Source organism: Pteropus medius, unplaced genomic scaffold (assembly GCF_902729225.1).
Source record: "Pteropus medius unplaced genomic scaffold, Ma_sr-lr_union100, whole genome shotgun sequence".
Taxonomy (NCBI): domain Eukaryota; kingdom Metazoa; phylum Chordata; class Mammalia; order Chiroptera; family Pteropodidae; genus Pteropus; species Pteropus medius.
This window is the reverse complement of record NW_024341756.1, coordinates 843412-860905: the sequence shown is the minus strand read 5'-3', so window position 1 is coordinate 860905 and position 17494 is coordinate 843412. Positions and strand designations below refer to the sequence as shown.

Sequence of the window (17494 nt, the reverse complement as noted above, 5' to 3'; positions counted from 1 at the left end):
TAATGGACTTTCAGTCATGACTATGCATTTTACAGCCTTTTCCCCACAACTGTCCAACTCCAGCTTCAAGAAATAAGAAGCAAGCAAACACCTGAACCTGACATTGGCTGCTGCTCTATTCTCAGGAATAAAATCTGAAGGAAGGAATTCCTAGCATGGCAGAACTAGCTCAGTTTTTAACATTACTATAAATATGCCTGTTCACATATGTCGTCTTCAAGGTAAGTTGATAATACCACCAAGAATCTCCTAGTCTTTTAATCACTGTTAGTTCCCCAGTGGTTACCCCAATAGATTCCCTTGTGACATTTTAATTCTTGCATTAAAACTTCAAAAACCTGATGTTTCCAACTGGAGAGTTAAATAGAGAAAAGAAATTTACACATTTTACGATACATGATTTTATTTACATAACTGAAATTATTTTCTTAGTCACCTTGATTTACAAAAGCAAATTAATATGGTATGGGTTTAATAACCTTTCATAGACTTTACAAATTTTAATGACAGATTGCTACTTAATACTCAGTAATACTTAATACTTAGTAACTTATGCATATATGCATATGAAAATTTTGTCTGATAGGACTAGTAAGAATGAGTATTTTCATTACTCAGGACTAGACAATTTGATTATCAGTCAATGGTTAATTCCCTATCACTAGGTCAGCCACTTAGACTTGGGGTTCTCACCTGCTGAGAACAAATCTGTAGCAACTCACACTTACTGAGTAGGCATTTTTAATAATTTGAGAGAGTTTATCTTTATTTAATAAGATTAGCATTAAGCACATCTGAACACCAAAAGTTTACCACAACTAGAATGAATCATAATGTATCCGAAAAATGGCCCCCAACTGCAGCCATGTTACAACTCCAGTGTTTTCCCAGCTCTCTCTTTGGGTGTGTATACGTATGCATACACACATCACGAGGCTTCAACACATACTCAGCCAAGCCTTCTTGGCCACAAAAAAGCCATAATTTTACTGCTTTTGTGAAATGCCTATAAAATACAGTATTATAATGAGACTACTGTAAGTTCTTTCACAGTACTTTATGTCAGAAGACCAAGTAGTGTTTTGGTAACCAATTCTCTCCTGTAAAATTACAGTACTGAGACAAACAGAAGAGCTGTCAGGACTTTCCGAAAGCCACCCCACTCCCACAAGATGGGAGGAGCGCAGAGTGTCTGTGACCACAAAGAACCAGGGAAGAATGACAAGAAGCTTATGAGTCATGGTCAGAATCTAAAAAACAAAAATGCTTTGCTATAGCAGCATTAAGTGACAAACACAGGAAGAGTATATACATGTACCTTTTCACACAAGCTCTACAAGAGCCAAAACATTGTCTTTTCCATATCAGAATTGTAATTGTAGTGGTTCTTGGTCATTGTCAGTGCTACTGCTAACATAACAAGCTGAACCTTCCACTCACTCCTAATGTGCTAGATGAGGTGCTGCTTTTTGGTGCTGGACATGCAGTGTACTGAAGGCTGGGGGGTGGGTGCTCATCAGCCATGTCTCTGCTGTCAGCAATCCCTGGATTACAGGTCACTGCACTAAACGCACCTTTCTTCATACTGTTTTATCAGGGGGTAGGGACCACTCACTGATGGGGCAAATGTATCTATGAGCCCTGTTCCCTCACATTGCCAGTCTACACAGCAAATATGGCATCAAATCTCTCCATTGTGCTAAATCTAGGAATCATTTTAATCATGATAACAAATCAAATGTCTTCCTAAGAAAAAGATTTTCTTTTAATTTTAAAAAATCATTCTCAGGGTCTTGAATACTGAGCCTGTCCCCGCGGTCCCCTCATCCACTCCAGCTCTGACAGGGTTTTGACACCACCATGAGGTCTTGCTAGGCTCACATTTTTCTCAACAAGCACAGGTGGTTTGGGATAGTTTTTTCACCTGCTGCCTGTGTGTGTGTATATATATGTGTTTCATGTTTAAATCTTGTTGCTTTGTTTGGTGATTGATAATCAGAAAAATCAAATAGTTCAGGTAGTAAGTGAAGGACCCACATGAGTAAGCACAGAGTATAGTGGTCTCTGGCGAACACAGACCAACACTGGTGCTGCCGAGGGCTGAAGAGAAAGGAAGGACCTAAACACTGGACTCAGAACTCCTATCCAGTGTGCTACATCTGCTAGGAGAGAAAATCACCAGCCAGTGGGAAGGGTGCAATGAGGGGCCAGTGGATGGTCTTGGCATGTTTTCTCCCCCTGTGAGTCCGTTACCTTTCACAAAGAAATGTTAACTATCAAACGAGTCCATTAATTGTGCCGCTGAGGGTGAAACCATCCAGTTAGCATATACACTATCATTTGCATATCTTGGACACCCAGTGTTAGTGCCATCGGCTCTCGTGAGTGGTACAGGACTCTCTTCAGGCCAGTTCGGGTCTGACATGCCTAAAAATGAAAACAGATAATTTGTTCTGCACTGAAGAATCAAAACTTCATGTGCAGACAGTAAGGCCTTGGCAAAACTCCCTTTGAGGTTCAAACCAAACTTCTGGTTTCTGTGACAGTTACATGAATGGTTTCATGCTCCAGGTTTCCAAAACACACATTTAAGGGGAAATATCACATGCTCTCTTGGTTACTCTAACTTAACAGAACCTACCAATTTTGACTTTTATAAGCTTCAAACTCTCATATCCGATATATATTTGTTGATCTGTTTAACTCTTTCTAAGGCAGCATAAACCATCAACACATTGCTGTACTAAATGGCTAACTGCAGCAGGCAACTTCTATAAAAAGTTCTCTAACATAAAGAAGCCTACTGTCTTCTACCCAAGTCTACCCTGGAGTAGAGGATCTTCCAGATCAAGGGCACACGCAGGTGAGTCCCATGGCGGCGAAAGGACAAAATGGCATGTAGCATTATACCCAAATCCAGCAAGGAATCAAGTGACTCAGGAGGAATGCAAAAAGAACAATCTTGGCTTGAAACTCCAAGTTAAAAATAAAATCAATAATGAAGTTAGAAAACAGAAAAAAAATTTCAAGTATTTAATTGAAGACAAAAGAAGGAGTTTTGGCAAGAACCGTATTTACTGTCCATTGTAAGACCACAGCACCACAGACTTCTAACTTCCAAAAAGCATTTACTCCAGCTTTTAGCACTGACTTCTTAAGTGGCAACCATTATGACAGTGTGTAATGCAAAGGATGTGAAAACAGCAGTCTGTGTGTGTCCTCCCCAAGGGCGGACACATGGCTGGGCACCCAGTACCGAGTGGCCTCCAAGAGCTGCCTGCCTGCCCAGATGGTGTCTGAGGGGACCACTGGCTGTGCTCTCAGTGCAGGCAGGGTGGTGCTGGCTCTTTCTTTCTAAATTAAATGCCCCACCCTGAGATTGGGTAAATTTATGCCAGTAGTTAAGTTAGAAGTACTACGACTTGATACGCATCTCAGAAATGATTTATTCATCATTTTCTCAATATCCCCTGAGAGTTCTGCCCTGCTCTTTCTTCTCTATCATCTTAACTTGCTGGGCAGTGTGGTAATTAAACTTATTTTCACATCCTTTAAAAAAAACATAGTTGTAAAAATGCCTGAATGTAAACTGATGCAAAGTCAGACATTTACAAATTAAAAGGTTCAGAGCAGATTTTGGTCTCATTCAGACCAGAAAGACTCTTAAAAAGCATTACAGAGAGTAAGGATAGTTCAGAGAGGAACAATGTTGCTAGAATCTAGTAAATGCATGTGAAATTCTACCATAGAGTTTGTTTTCAATCCACGTGGAGGGGAGGGCTCGAGGGAGGGGAGCATTATTACAGTCCACCAGGGGCGTCTCCTCCTCTGAGAGGCCATCATCATAAAGCAGGGAGTCGGATGGGGTGGATGCGGCCAGGTCCAAGTAGTCCTGGAGGAGAGAGATGGCTGGTCAACACCCCCCACCCCCTCTGTGTCTCACTACTGGACATGCCCCTGGACCCTCCCCACCTGAGGGCAGAAGCCCTGGCCATGTTCCACCCACCAGCCTACTGGCTTCTCTGAGATACCTGAGCCCCTTACCAGATTGCCAATACTGAGCACCCCCAGCACCTGCCTTGTCTGGCCCTGTTCCACGGCCCTCATCACTCCCCCCTAGAAAGTCACCTCCTTGGTGGCAGAAATGTGCTCTTTCACTGTCCTGCTCCTATCTCTGCAGCATTGGGCACCATGCCCAGCACTGGGGGACTGGCTTGTTTGTAAACTTTGAGGCTCTGGGAGAGCTTGCTGTAGCCCCATTACTCATACAGGAGTGCCAAGATGTATCTCCCACCTGCGGGATATTTCCAGCTTCCCTCCAAGGACTTCTGCCATCTAGAACATCACATCAGGACTCCAAAATCTGGAGTCATTGATATGAGTTTTGCATAGGATGCTGCATAGGCTTCAGCTCTCAACTGCAGAATGATGATTCTGCAGTTCCTGCTATTTCCACTGCTGTTTAAATGTGTAAAGAAGAGTCCTAGCATTTTCCTGGCTGCTTCTCAGCCCTATTCTAGGAAGGTCATCTCTTGGCAGTAGCTATCATTTGTTTAGGGCAGCAGTCCCTAACCTTTTTGGCACCAGGGACCAGTATTCCTATGAGAATCTAATGCCTGATGATATGAGGTGGAGCTGAGGCGGTGCTGGGGAGCAGCTGCAAATATAGATGAAGCTTCACTTGCTTGCCACTCAACCCTTGTAGTGTAGCCCAGTTCCTAACAGGCCACGAACTGGTACCGGTTGGCAGCCCAGGGATTGGGGACCCTGGTTTAGGATGACCCTACATTCACAGAATTTGGAGGCTTTGCCCAAATGATACACTGGCATTTTATTACAAATGGCCTAGACTATGCCTCTTGCTTTTCTTGTTTAAGAAAATTACAACTTTTGGTAAATATGTCAATGTGAGGATGAAACATCTATGTAAACACCAGCAGGGCTGGGTCTGTGCCTGCTTGTTCACTTGCATCCTCAGGATCTAAGACAGAATATGATATGTAACAATTGTTCACTAAATATTAGTTAAAATTTTGTTGACATTCTCATTTTCTTACAGTGGTAAACTGGAGGCACACAGGCTGAATCTAGCCTCCCAGGTATGTTTTGTTTGGCCTAGAATGCACTTTTAGAAATTTAAATGAGTTGCTAACATTAAAAATTGGGAAACTTAACATAGATACGCCTTACTACTAAAAGAGCTGGCATGCTGGCATTCATATTCCTGTAGGTCACATGTGGCTACAATGAGGGATCTTTTAGAGAGGACTGGTGTGCCACTTCCTAGTCACTTCCCACCCCAGCTGGGTCCCTCATAGCATCTGAATTTAGGACACTCGTGTCAACTCTATTTTTTCCTGTTCTGTTATCGGAATTGTTTTTGTTTGGCTTCAGAATACTTCCCTCATGCACCTCTCTGGTTGGCAGATCTTCCCAAGTGTCAAGCTAAGAATCTTGGTTTCTTCATAATTCAAAAAGAAGCCCAAGAGTGCTGTGCCCTCAGGGATCAGCATGACCATCTCTCCACTGCACAAGGACCTCCATGGACCTGCTGGGCTGGAACAGCACTTGCCCCCATCCCCCCATCAGGTTCAGCCTGTACCAGGAATCTGCTCCAAGTACTTACTCTTCTCTTAACCATCATCTTCTCCAGGTCTTTGCTGATGTCAGCAAACACTGGCCTCTTGTCTGGCTCCTCCTTCCAGCACTGCAGCATCAGACTGTACCTGGTGGGAAGTGCAGACAGGCAGTTACAACCCAGCAAGAACTACCCTGTCATGGCCACAACAGTGCCCAGGGCCTGGTGGGCTATGTTGCCAAACCCCAAAGATGTTTCTGTTTAACTGACAACCTTCTATGAGCTGGGCCAGGGTCTGAAGGGCCACTGGGGGCTCAGAGTGCATGGCATTGTGGTCTAGCATCTTATAAGTTTCTCTTCCCTTGAGAGAGATTTGTTTTCACATCCTTTTTAGGGACATGGTAAATAACTAACATGATGCTGTGCCCACTATGGTGGCTGAGGGGGAAATTTTAGTCCTTAAAACTCTTATGAAAGATGAACTGGGTGTGGAAACAAATAAAAACTTCTGCCAATCACACTTCTGTCTTGTATTTTTATCAACTCCTCTCTTCTGTGGGGCCCTGGCATGGCTGCAGGGCCTCCAGGGCTGCCGTGTACAGTACTCTGGGCCAGCTGGATCGCTGCCCAGGCTGCCAGGGAGGTGGTGCCACTCTCTTTTAGCCCAAACAAGGCACATGGCAGGCACACACCAACTCTGTGGAATGAATAGACCACTATGTCTCTGCACGCAGATATCCCTTTCTCATGGGTTCTCGACTTGTTCTCTGAGAATCATCTGACAGAACTTCTATATGTGAAAACTGGTACCCTTGGGTTGAAGTCTAGGCCCCCCCTGCCTACCTCTTGGCTGCCTTTGTGCCTCTACTTGGACACACTCCAATATGTGCCCGTTGAGCCATGCCGAATTACCTGCCCCTATCCAAGTGACTTCGGTTCTGGCTGCATAAAGTGCCATCTCGCCTTTCTCACCACTTCTCTTTGGGCCCTGCTCCCCTTCATCCCTGAAGGCCCCACCAGGAAGCCCATCTAGCCCTCAGTGGTGTCAGGGGCCCCATGTCATCATGCCCAAAAGGTGATTCTGCAACTTCTGCTCTGTCATGTTCTGCCCTGTTACTATGCACCATCCAGCTCACCCAAGGCTGGCACCCAGAACTGCTCAGGAGCGGGGAGAGATTAAGTGTATGTGCTCTCTCCTCCCTAACCAAGGGTGTCTGTATTGAGGAGAGGCTGGGCCAAAGCAAAGCCTACTCACATCTCCTCACTGCAGTTGTCAGGCTTCTCCATCCGATAGCCTGTCTTCAGAAGGTTGAAGAGCCGCTCGGGAGGAATCCCTGGGTAGGGGTTGCCCCCCAAGGTCACAATCTCCCACAGGAGGACACCAAAGGACCACCTACAGGGAGCAAGACAACCAGAGTGGTCCCACTCAACCTACAGTGCTCACTGGGCAGCTCAGACATCCATCACTCCAATAGCTGCTGACCTATCAAGGCTAGCACCACCACCCTCGCCCCATCCCTGTGCAGAGAACAAGTCTCAGCCTGGGTCCCACTGCACAGACAGATGTGGGATGGAGGTGGGGATAGCTGTCTTGCTCACTGTGATGCTCAACTCCAACACCCACAAGGGGCACCAGGGAGGCCTAGCAGCAATGGCCCAGAGCAGTCCAGCAAATGAGGTAAAATGCAGGTGGGACCCAAACTCTCAAAACACTTCCTTCACCTTTTCTATGTGCTTAAACATTTTCTTAAAGTCTTAGAAGAAAAAAAGCACTGCTATTGGAAATGACTTAACTGTGAGAAAAAATTTACTGCGAAGTGGAAACATTATATTACAGAGCAGGACTATTACATGAGCCCACGCACAGCGATAAAAAGCATTTATCTGTACACCACAGAAAACACTAGAAGGCCATGCCTGTGAAGGCCAGTAGTAGTTACTTAGGGGTGGTGGGATTCAAGTGACTTTTAGTCTCTTTATTATGCTTTTTTCTGCATTTTCCAATTGTCTTACAGTCAGATTCCATATTCAGAAAAGTTGTTTAAAACTGTAAAACTCCCTTTCACAGCCCACATTATTCCAGATATTCATGTCTGTTGATGGCAGAACATAGAAACAAGTCTGTTGTGTTTTTGAAAACTATCAAGTCTATAAGTTGACCTAAAAGATTGAGTTTCGGTTCCTGTTTTTGAGCAGTTTGGGGCACACCAGCCTAGAACTCACTCAAGGCCACTCATGTCTGTGGGTGGGGACTAGTTCCAGGGCCCCTGTCTGAGCCCAGTCTTGCTCTGGCCCACAGGAGGGGAACTGCTTGGCTGGAACTATGTGTCACTAAGACTCCCAGAGAAGGGAGGGGAGAGGAGGGTGGGGAGGAAAGAGAGGGGAGTGGAGGGGGATTTGCAGCCACTGCTCACTGTTCTCATAAATGCCACTTCGACTACTGCCTGGGCCCTGGTCATTTGCTAAATAAACACACTTCAGCTAGGGGGGTCACTTTGGATGGTTGGCATGAGCTGACAGGCACTCTGGGCCAGCACTGTTCCCAGCTGAGCTGCCCAGACAGGTGTCATGGCCCCCTTCACATGTACCCTCCATCCCGAGAAGGCAATATCCACACTTACACATCACTTTGGGTGGTGTAGATATGATCGAAAAGGGACTCAATTGCCATCCATTTGACTGGAATCCGACCCTTAAAAAGTAGTAAAAAAAAGGGCATTAATGTTGCTCTGACACCCTAGAAACTGGAGGAGGGTGGGGCCCTGTTCTAGTCACTTCCAGCTCTGGGGGCAAGTAATGATACCCATAATGTTCCTGGGTACAGAATTGGCAGCACAGCCTTAGAGGAGTCGGAGCTCCATTCTGGCCCTCCTAGGCATGTCTGAGATGCTGAAGGGAGTCAACTGGCCTGCTCACAGCTATATAGGGTGTGTTTATCATGAGCCACATCCCTGCTGAGAAGAAACCCAAGTAATTGATACCAAGCCCAAGCCAGGTCCCCCATGGTCACATCTAGGTAGATCTGTGGTGCCCTGGGTGGTGCTGCCCAATTGGTAGGCCAAGAACACCATCGAGCAAGATCTGCCCTGAATTTTGAGAGTAAACAAGTTTGGGAAACCAACATCCAGTGTTTCTATCTTGGGGACTTCTGATACAAATTAACATACTAAAGGATCTTCTGAGAAGCTCTAAGGGAAGAAATCTATTTATGTGCCTTGAGACTGGTTTTTCCCTCTTATTTTATGCCAGGGCTCTTTTAGTATCCTCTGAAAGAGTGTCCCCCACCACAGAGGCGCTGGGGTAAGACCTAACAAATCCTTTCCAAAGCCACTTTTTTTTTTTTTACTGTTATTTTTCAATTACAGTTGACATTCAATATTATATTAGTTACAGGTGTAACAGTGGTTAGATATTTACATAACTTATGAAGTGCTCTCCCCCAATAAGCCTTGCACCCATGTGACACCATGTATAGTTATTCCAATATTACTGACTGCATTCACTAAGCTGTACTTTTACATCCCCCAAACTATTTTGTAACTGCCGGTTTGTACTTCCTAATCCCTTCCCCTTTTTCACTCTACTCCCAGGCCCCCTTCTCTCACAAATTGGCAACTATAAGTTTGTTCCTTATCTGTGAGTTTGTTTCTGTTATTTTGCTTTGTAGATTCCACGTATAAATAAAATTGTATTTGTCTTGCTCTGTCCAACCTATTTCACTAACCTCAATACTCTCCAGGTCTAAACATGTTATGTAAGTGGTAAGACTTCATTCTTTTTATGGCTGAGTAATATTCCATTGTATATATGTACCACATCTTCTTTAACCATTCATCTTTTGATTAGAGGTTTAACCCATTTACATTTAATTATTGACAGGTATGTAGTTATTGCCATTTTATTGCCAATTTACGATTGTTTTTGTAGTTCTCTGCCCCTTTCTTATTCTCTTGCTCTCTTCTCTTGTATGATGACTTTCTATAGTGTTGTATTTGGAGTCCTTTCTCTTTACTTTTTGTGTATTATTTCTAGATTTTGGTTTGTAGTTACTATGTCCTTCATATATTCAAAACTATGTTGATAGCCATCTATTGTAAGTTGATGGTCGCTTAAGTTCAAACACATTCTATAATTACTACCATTTTTACTCATCTCCTCCACATTTTGTATTCGTTATTACACATTCTTTTGTATGTGTATCCCTTTATTTTCATAATTACACGATATTCCTACTTTTGCCTTTTAACCTTTGTACTTGCTTTAGTGTTGATTCACTGCTTTTATTTGGGTTTACCTTTGTCAGTGAGAATTTTTTTCTTTGCAATATTATCTTATTCATACTGTTGATATTTTTTTTTCCTCTTAAAGAAGTCCCTTTAACATTCCTTATAATACTGATTTGAAGGTGATAAACTCCTTCAGGTTTTCTTGTCTGGGAAGCTCTTTATATCTCCTTCGATTCTAAATGATAGCCTTCCTGGGTAATCTTAGTTGTAGGTCCTTGCTTTTCATCACTTTGACTTTTTGATGCCAACCCCTTCTGGCCTGCACAATTTCTGTTGATAAATCAGCTGACAGTCTTATGGAAGCTCCCTTGTAAATAGCTAACTGCTTTTCTCTTGCTGCTTTGAAGATTCTTTGTTTTTAACCATTGGCATTTTAATTATGACATGTCTTGGTGTGGGCCTCTTTGGATTCATGTTGTTTGGGACTCTGCACTTCTTAGACTTGTGTGTCTACTTCCTTTGCCAGGTTAGGAAAGTTTCCAGTCATTATTTCTTTAAATACGTTCTCAATTTATTGTTCTCTCTCTTCTCCTTCTGGTACCCCTATGATGTGAATGTTGTTATACTTGATGTTGTCTCGGAGGTCCCTTAAACTATTTTCATTTATTATTTCTTTTGGTGTTCCAACTGGGTGTTTTACACGACTTTGTCCTCCAAATTGCTGATTTGATCCTCTGCTTCATTTAATCTGCTGTTGATTCCATCTAATGTATTTTTCATTTCAGTTATTAATATTCTTCATTTATAACTGGTTTTTTATGGTTTCTATACTTTGTTTTCTACCTCTTTGTTGAAGTTCTGACTGAGATCATCTATTCTTCCCCTTCATTCACTGAGCCGCATCTGGTAGCTTGCCTGCTTCCTTTTAGTTCTTTTTTCTGAGGTTTAGTCCTGTTCTTTCATTTAAAACATGTTTGTCTCCTCATTTTGGCTGCCACACTGTATTTGTTTCTATGTATTAGGTAGAGTTACTATGTTTCCCAGTCTTGGCGGGGCAGCTTTATGTAGTAGGTATCCTGTGGGGCCCAGGGCCCAGTCTGCCTGGTCACCTGAGCCAGATGCTCCAGGTATGTCCTTTGTGTGGACTGTGTGCCCTCCTGTTGTAGTTAAGTCTTGATTGCTGTTGGCTTGTCAGTGGGTGGGGCTGATCCTCAGGCTGACTGGCTGTGAGGACTGGCTGTGACTACAGTGGACAAGCTGTTGTGTGGGGGCTGACCCCACAGAGTGGAATTCGCACCAGTGGGACATTTGGGTTTGTCGTCTGTGGTGCTAATTGGGTACTGCTCTGTTGTGGTCTGAAGCCAGTCAGAATTCAGTTTGTCCCTACATGCCCCTGGTGCTTTTCAAGATGCTGTTCCTCCACTGGAGCTTAGGGTGAGTGTTTGTGAACAAGTGAGTCTGTATTTAGGCCCTTTAAGAGAATGCCTGAAACTCCAGCAGCCCTCTTGTCTCACCTGGATGGAACCCCTAATGATTTTCATAGCCAGGTATTGTGGGGACTCCTCTTTCCAGCACTGGTGCTCCAAGCTGGGGAGTCTGGTGTGGGGCTTGGACCCCTCGCTCCTCAGGGGAAACCTCTGCATCCGAGATATCCCTCTGGTATTTAACTGCCAAATGCAGGTGTGTGACCAGCATCTTTTGAGTCTTCACCCGCTCCTGCCAGTCTCGACTGTAGCTTCTTTATATCTTTAGTTATAGGAATTCTGTTCAACTAGTCTTCAGGTGGTTCTCAAGGATGGTTGTTCTGTAATTTAGATGTAATTTTGATGCGGTCATGGGAGGAGGCAAGCAGCGTTTATCTATTCTGCCATTTTGACCACAAGTGTTCCCAATGCAAGTTGATAAATAGCTTTTCAGTAGATAAGTCCTAAGGCACAAATCAATTAAAAAATGCATGCACTATATTTTAATGCAGCATTTACTATAATTCCTTTTTTTAAAAGCGTTCTTTAGGGTTCACGTCCTTAATGAAGTGTAATTGTTTCTGGGGCAAGTGTTTGTAACAACACTGCCTGCAGCTTGTGTTTTCTGGGGCCCTGTGTTTGGACACCTTGTGCTTCTCCACTCTATGACACAGCGTCCTTTTGGACGACTGGTGCAGCAACAGGAAGTCTTTGTCCACACCCCTTCATGAGGTGGAGGGCAGCTCCTCTCTACTTCCTCTTTGGCAGTATGAGATAGGCTGTCACAACAGAAACCTCAGAAGAAATGAAATGCTGTCCTCACAGCCTGTGGCACTTTTAGGGCTTCTCCCCACCCTTTGAGCAAAGCTGAAGTGTATGCAGTTGCTTTTTGTGTTACTTTTTTTGTGCTTCTTTTTTTGTCTGTTCTGAATACTGACTCTTGAATGGCCTGTGAGCTGACCCAGTCTGCTATTTCAGGGGGAGGCTGCAGGAGAGGGGCTTAGAGGGCAACAGACCAGGGTCAAGACAAATGCCACAGGAAACTGGACAATGCCAGGGAATCAGATTTCCCCAGAGGGGCCCCCACACACCTACTTCAGAGATCCAGAGAAAGCTTCTGAGAACCTTATGCTGAGTCTCTGGACCCAGTCTCTAGGGCCCCGCTCCTTGCGCCTTCCAAACTCACCCAGCCAGGGGTTCCCAGGCCCTTGTCCCAAGAGAACTTCCACCCTGTAAAGTAGTTCATTCCTTCCTGCAAAGAATGACTACTATGCTTGGGTTTATTTCACTTAACTCTCCTCTGGGCAAAGAGCTAAATAACACAGAAACAGTGACCTTTATTCTGTAGAAGAAAGAAGAACACTGTGGAGAAGAGGATGGTTACTTCCTCAGCATTAAGTGACTTTCAAAAGTGATAGTGATTAAAAGCAAGAGAAGTTGCCAGATCTGAAAGGGCGAGTATGGTCCTCAGGAAGAGAAAGAACAGACTCAAGGATGAGTCCTGAACAGTCTCTGGAGACCCAGAATTAGGGAAGGATTTGGGGATGAGGTCTAGAAGTTTATACTCTAAAAATCTACTTTATCCTCTCCAGGTGCGCTAAAGGATCTTGCCCCCCACCCCCTCCCACTGTGTGCACCCTGACTGTTGCTTCCACCCAGCCTGGGACATCAGGCCAGCACACCCCCAGGACCTGGTACCTTGCTCCTTTTCACGTAGGAATCCTCTTCATACACATCTCGGGACAGGCCAAAGTCTGAAATCTTCATCTTCCGCCCCTCAGCTACCAGGACATTTCTGGCTGCTAAGTCCCGATGGACAAGCTGCAAGAAAGACAATAGCAGGGACACCTAAAATCCAGGCCCATCGCAGAGAGCAGGGGCACCGGGCTGGGGCAGCACATACCTTCATCTCGGCCAGGTACCGCATCCCACGTGAAATCTGCCAGGCAAAGGAGATGAGGTCGCCCATGGTCAGGGCCCGCTCATCCGGGTTGTCAAGGTAGCTGGAGTTGCGGCTGCCTCTGCTGCCCACATAGCCGGGTCCTGCCTTGCGACTTTCTCGCAAGAAGCCGCGCAAGGAGCCGTACTTAGCATACTCCACAATGAGGAGGAGTGGCCCTGGGGACAAATGGAGGCTGTGGGTTGGCTGCTCAGCAGGCAGAAGTCAAGGCATCTCACAGAGCACAGAAAGTGGGAGAGGTACGCACCTCTGCGCAGCTCTGTACACTACCAGTAAGTAGGCAGATGGACACAACCACACTTAAGATGTCAAGTGCTTGAGTTCCAGGCAGCTCCAGGACTTGTTTATGTCCCAGGTCATTATTATCATTTGCTCTCCACCTCTCGAGGCCTGTGCTAAAGCTGCTGCCTGGGAGGTTGAGCATGACTTCCTCCCAGGGTGCCTGAGGCAGATGACCACTATGCTCAGTGCTGCCTGGGGATGCATACCCGTTGCTAGGATGACAAGCCTGTCTGCAGCCCAATCCTGCTGCAGCATGGCCTGGGGATGGCTGATGGAGGCAGAGGACCTGGATTGCACATAGCCACCTGCTCTCTGCTCCTGGCTTCTCTCAGCAGCTCTTGGGCTGCAGTCTTGCTCTAGGCCCAGCCCTGAGTCCTACTGGTGCTGACTGGCATGCCTACTGCCCTCTTCATGTTGGCTCCCTGTCTTCTCATACTCCCATTATACACATGCAAACACGTATACATGCACATGCACGCAGAGGCCCCTGGTAGCACAGTGGGTTTGGAAAACCAACAGATCAGACTGGTCTCCTGTGTCCTTACGTGAGAAACAGCGGCAATGCCTTTGTCATGCAGGGCTGGGGTTGGGGTTACCTGGAGATCACAGCATGCCTACTCTCCAGTAGGTGCCTAGGAGGCATCATTTATTTCTGGAGTTCCCTGCCCTGGAGCAAGGTGCTGACAAGTGAAATATCACCAGAGACCTCTGGGCAACCCTGGTAGGCCTAGGGCTCCTTGAGGAACAGCCTCATGCAAGCATCCTGCAGCAGCTTCTCCCAGCCCTCTCACTGACACAGGAGGCTCCAGGCAGTGGCTGGAGACAGAGACCATGTACGGACAGAGAATAGGGACCGGAGAAGGAGAGGACAGGGAAGAGGGAGGAGGAAGAATGGAGCAGGCCAGACCCCCTGGTCTATGCCCAGCAGCTGCCATTCTGTGGCTGGCCTCACCATCCTGGCTGCAGGCCCCATACAGCTTGATGACATTGGGGTGGTTGACCTGCTTCAGGAGGTTGAATTCTGACAGTAGGTCCCGCAGCTCATTTGGGGAGGCGTTCTCTGAAATGCACATAAACAGAACAGGTTGCAAATCCATCCCTTCTGGAAGCCTCTTCTGTGAATGCAGGTCACATGACCTACACCAGGGGTCTGCACAGATCCAATTATCTCTTTCTCAGACACTCTACCCAAAGATCCAGAGCTCATGATTACTCTCAGCCTGTGGGATGGTCAACAGCAGCCTCCTCTGCCTCTGGGGAATAAGAATCCCCAGGAGCCAACATCTACATAAGCAGGATCTCTCCATGGACAGCCCCTCCCAGGGCTGTACTGTGCGTAAGTGGCAATATTTCCCTGCAAGCCATCTTTCAAAGACAGCAGTGAACAAGGACCATCCCTCATTAATTCTTTTGGAAACATAAAGGGATTCCTTGGCATCCCCAAATACTCTATGACAAAGCACTCAATGAGCCAGGCCCTGGAGGGAGGTAGACCACAAGATTTTATGCCACATGGAGGATGTGCATCCCGAGAGTGGGTGGAGCTGAGTTCGGGCTCCCAACAGGAGCCTGGTGTGGAGGTATTTTTGAGGAAGGATAGTTAGCCTAGGAATATTCCTCCTCCCTTCCAGGATGTGGCTCTGGAATTTTTCCTTAGTCCCTCACTCAGGCCTCTTTCTGTTTAGACTTTATGAGGAACAGGCTAAGATGGGGAGACAGGATGGATAGCCTTGGGATATCCTCTCCCTTCCAGGACAAGGTTCCATAGCCTTTCCCTTGTCCTTTGTTCAGCTTTAGCTAATTGTAGTATTATTATATCACCTGTATTGCAAGTACCATGTCTCCAGGCACCACCCCCAACACCAAGAAAACAAAAACCCATAATCCAGACAGCTCAGGACGACTCTCTCTCTTAGAGTTTGCCAGCACTTTTAAGTGTGTACTTTTGCTTTAATAATTTTGTGCTTTTCTGTTTACTCTTTGTCATGTCCTTGAATTCTTTTTCATGACATAGGACAAGAACCTGGTCACCAGAGCTCAGGATCAGGGTCCCCCTATTCACTCCTGCCCCATTGAGTTCTCTAGCATCATTGTGAGTCAGAAGCTGTGGTTAAATAGTCCTCCAGGGCCAGTGCCCCATGGCTCACTGCCTCTAGCTGCAGACTTGTCTAGAAGCGAGAAGACAGCTTCCACAAGAGATGGGGCATGGGAACCTCCTGTACCATGGGTGGGGAGCCCAGGACAGCCTTACTGTAACCCCTTAGGACATGGGGTCTCTTGGGCAACGGGCAACCCCAGTTTGAGGGCCTGGGGAAGCATCCAGAAGCACTGCGCTGTGTGGTCTCCCAACTGCTACATTAGAACTTGTGCGTGCACTTGCCAGCTTGTGCCCACTGCACTACCGATGGGACCTCAGTCAGCCCACTTGGGCCAGAACTTGGCCATATGCCCTCTGCTGAGAAATATGAGTGTGTGTGTGTGTGCCCACTCAGAGCCAAGCTTGCGGCAAGACTCATCCCTTGTGGCAAGACTGGGATGGGGCAGTCCCTTGGGGGGTCTGGGGACGGGGCCAGTCCTCTTAAGTGGTTTCTTCACCAGGTCCCCAATGGACAGTTGTCTGAGAGGAATGAATGAGGAAAACTGGGGTGGGAAGAGCTATCAGTTCGAAACCAAAAGTGCTTTAAAAATTTTTTAAAAACTCAGATCTTTACCCAACATTGGTATGTTGGCACATCCCCAATAATACCACTCTAGAACCTTCCAAAGAAGGAAAGTCCTTGCCCTGCTTCTTCAGGGACCACCCTGGCCCAGATTATCCACGATTGGGGTCCCCAGATTGCAGACACTCAAGAACAGCCATGGAAAACTCTTGAGGAGGTGCAAGGACAGCCACCAGCGCCCTTTCGGGTGGCTTCCATCTATCCCCTGGGGCTCCCGCAGATGTGCATGGCAAAGCCACATGTGTGTGCTGCCTGGACAGGTACCTTTCAGCATCTTCACGGCCACGGTCATGTACCCTGTTTTGCCTTTTAGCCTGAAGGCTGTTGCTTCGACGACTTTTCCAAATTCACCTTCTCCCAGAGTTTTTCCAAGAACCAAGTTCTTTCGAGGGAATTCCCACTTTGGATCCTCCTACATTGGGGTTGAACGAAGGGAGAGAAGAGGAGAGGGGATAAAGATGGTGAAGGTAAGAGAAAAGGAGTAAGGCAAGACCCATGAAGGAGCTCCTGGTGGACAAGCTCCAGTGTGCAGAGACGTGACCATCATCTGAACTAGTAGGTGATGGTCACCCATTTCCACAAGGGCAGGACCCCACAGTTGGGTCCTGATGCGCTGTTCCACAATGCATCTCCCTCATGGGAAGGCAGGTGTTGCCACAGACTGGACTGAAGTCTGGATGCCTATACCCTTGCTGGTCTCCGGTTTACTCAACATGCCCTAGGGCACCCCCTGGCCCATGTCCTCGACTCTCAAACGAGGGGGCCAGGGCTTCCTCAGCACTGTATGGGATCACAGCCTCTTCTCTGAGAGTCAGGCCCAATCCTTTCAGCACTGCCTCTGCTTTGGACACCAGGCCCACAAGGCACTGACTGGGCTGCAGCCCAGGACCTGGTGTACCCTTTCCAGAGATGTCCAGGACCCCACAGAGGACCAAATTAGCAGCAGTGGACCAAGTCACCTCCTAGCCTACAATCCCAGCTACAGGTGGAAGTGTCCAGGGTAACTTCCCTGTGTGGCAGTTCCTAGACAAGCACCATTGTGCACCTAGGGAACTTCTATCCTACCATGTGTTAGAGACTACTCCTCCCATGGGGCTGGCTGTCATCCTGAACCTGAACACACCTGCTCACCAGGCTCCCCTCCACACACCCTGCCTTCCTACTGAAGTCTAGTTCACACACTAGGCTATTCTGGGCTGCCTTCCCAGATACCTAGCCTGGCCTATGTATTTGAACTCTGACTGGGGATGCCAAAACCTATCTGG

General features: G+C 46.6%; 1 protein-coding gene across 6 annotated transcripts in view; it reads right to left on the bottom strand.

Annotated features, from left to right (window-relative positions):
• Nucleotides 1-385: 385 nt before the first annotated feature.
• RET (ret proto-oncogene) overlaps nt 386-17494 on the bottom strand; it is a 53231-nt gene continuing 36122 nt past the window's right edge. For all 6 annotated transcript variants that reach the window (XM_039852771.1, XM_039852791.1, XM_039852783.1 and 3 more), the window contains 9 exons: nt 16494-16641; nt 14462-14569; nt 13171-13385; nt 12966-13088; nt 8200-8270; nt 6834-6971; nt 5627-5726; nt 3745-3892; nt 386-2427 (listed from right to left, as the gene is read on the bottom strand). In XM_039852771.1, the coding sequence (XP_039708705.1) occupies nt 2270-2427; nt 3745-3892; nt 5627-5726; nt 6834-6971; nt 8200-8270; nt 12966-13088; nt 13171-13385; nt 14462-14569; nt 16494-16641 (1209 nt within the window). In that variant the 3' untranslated portion in view covers nt 386-2269. The remainder of the gene's footprint in view (nt 2428-3744; nt 3893-5626; nt 5727-6833; nt 6972-8199; nt 8271-12965; nt 13089-13170; nt 13386-14461; nt 14570-16493; nt 16642-17494) is intronic.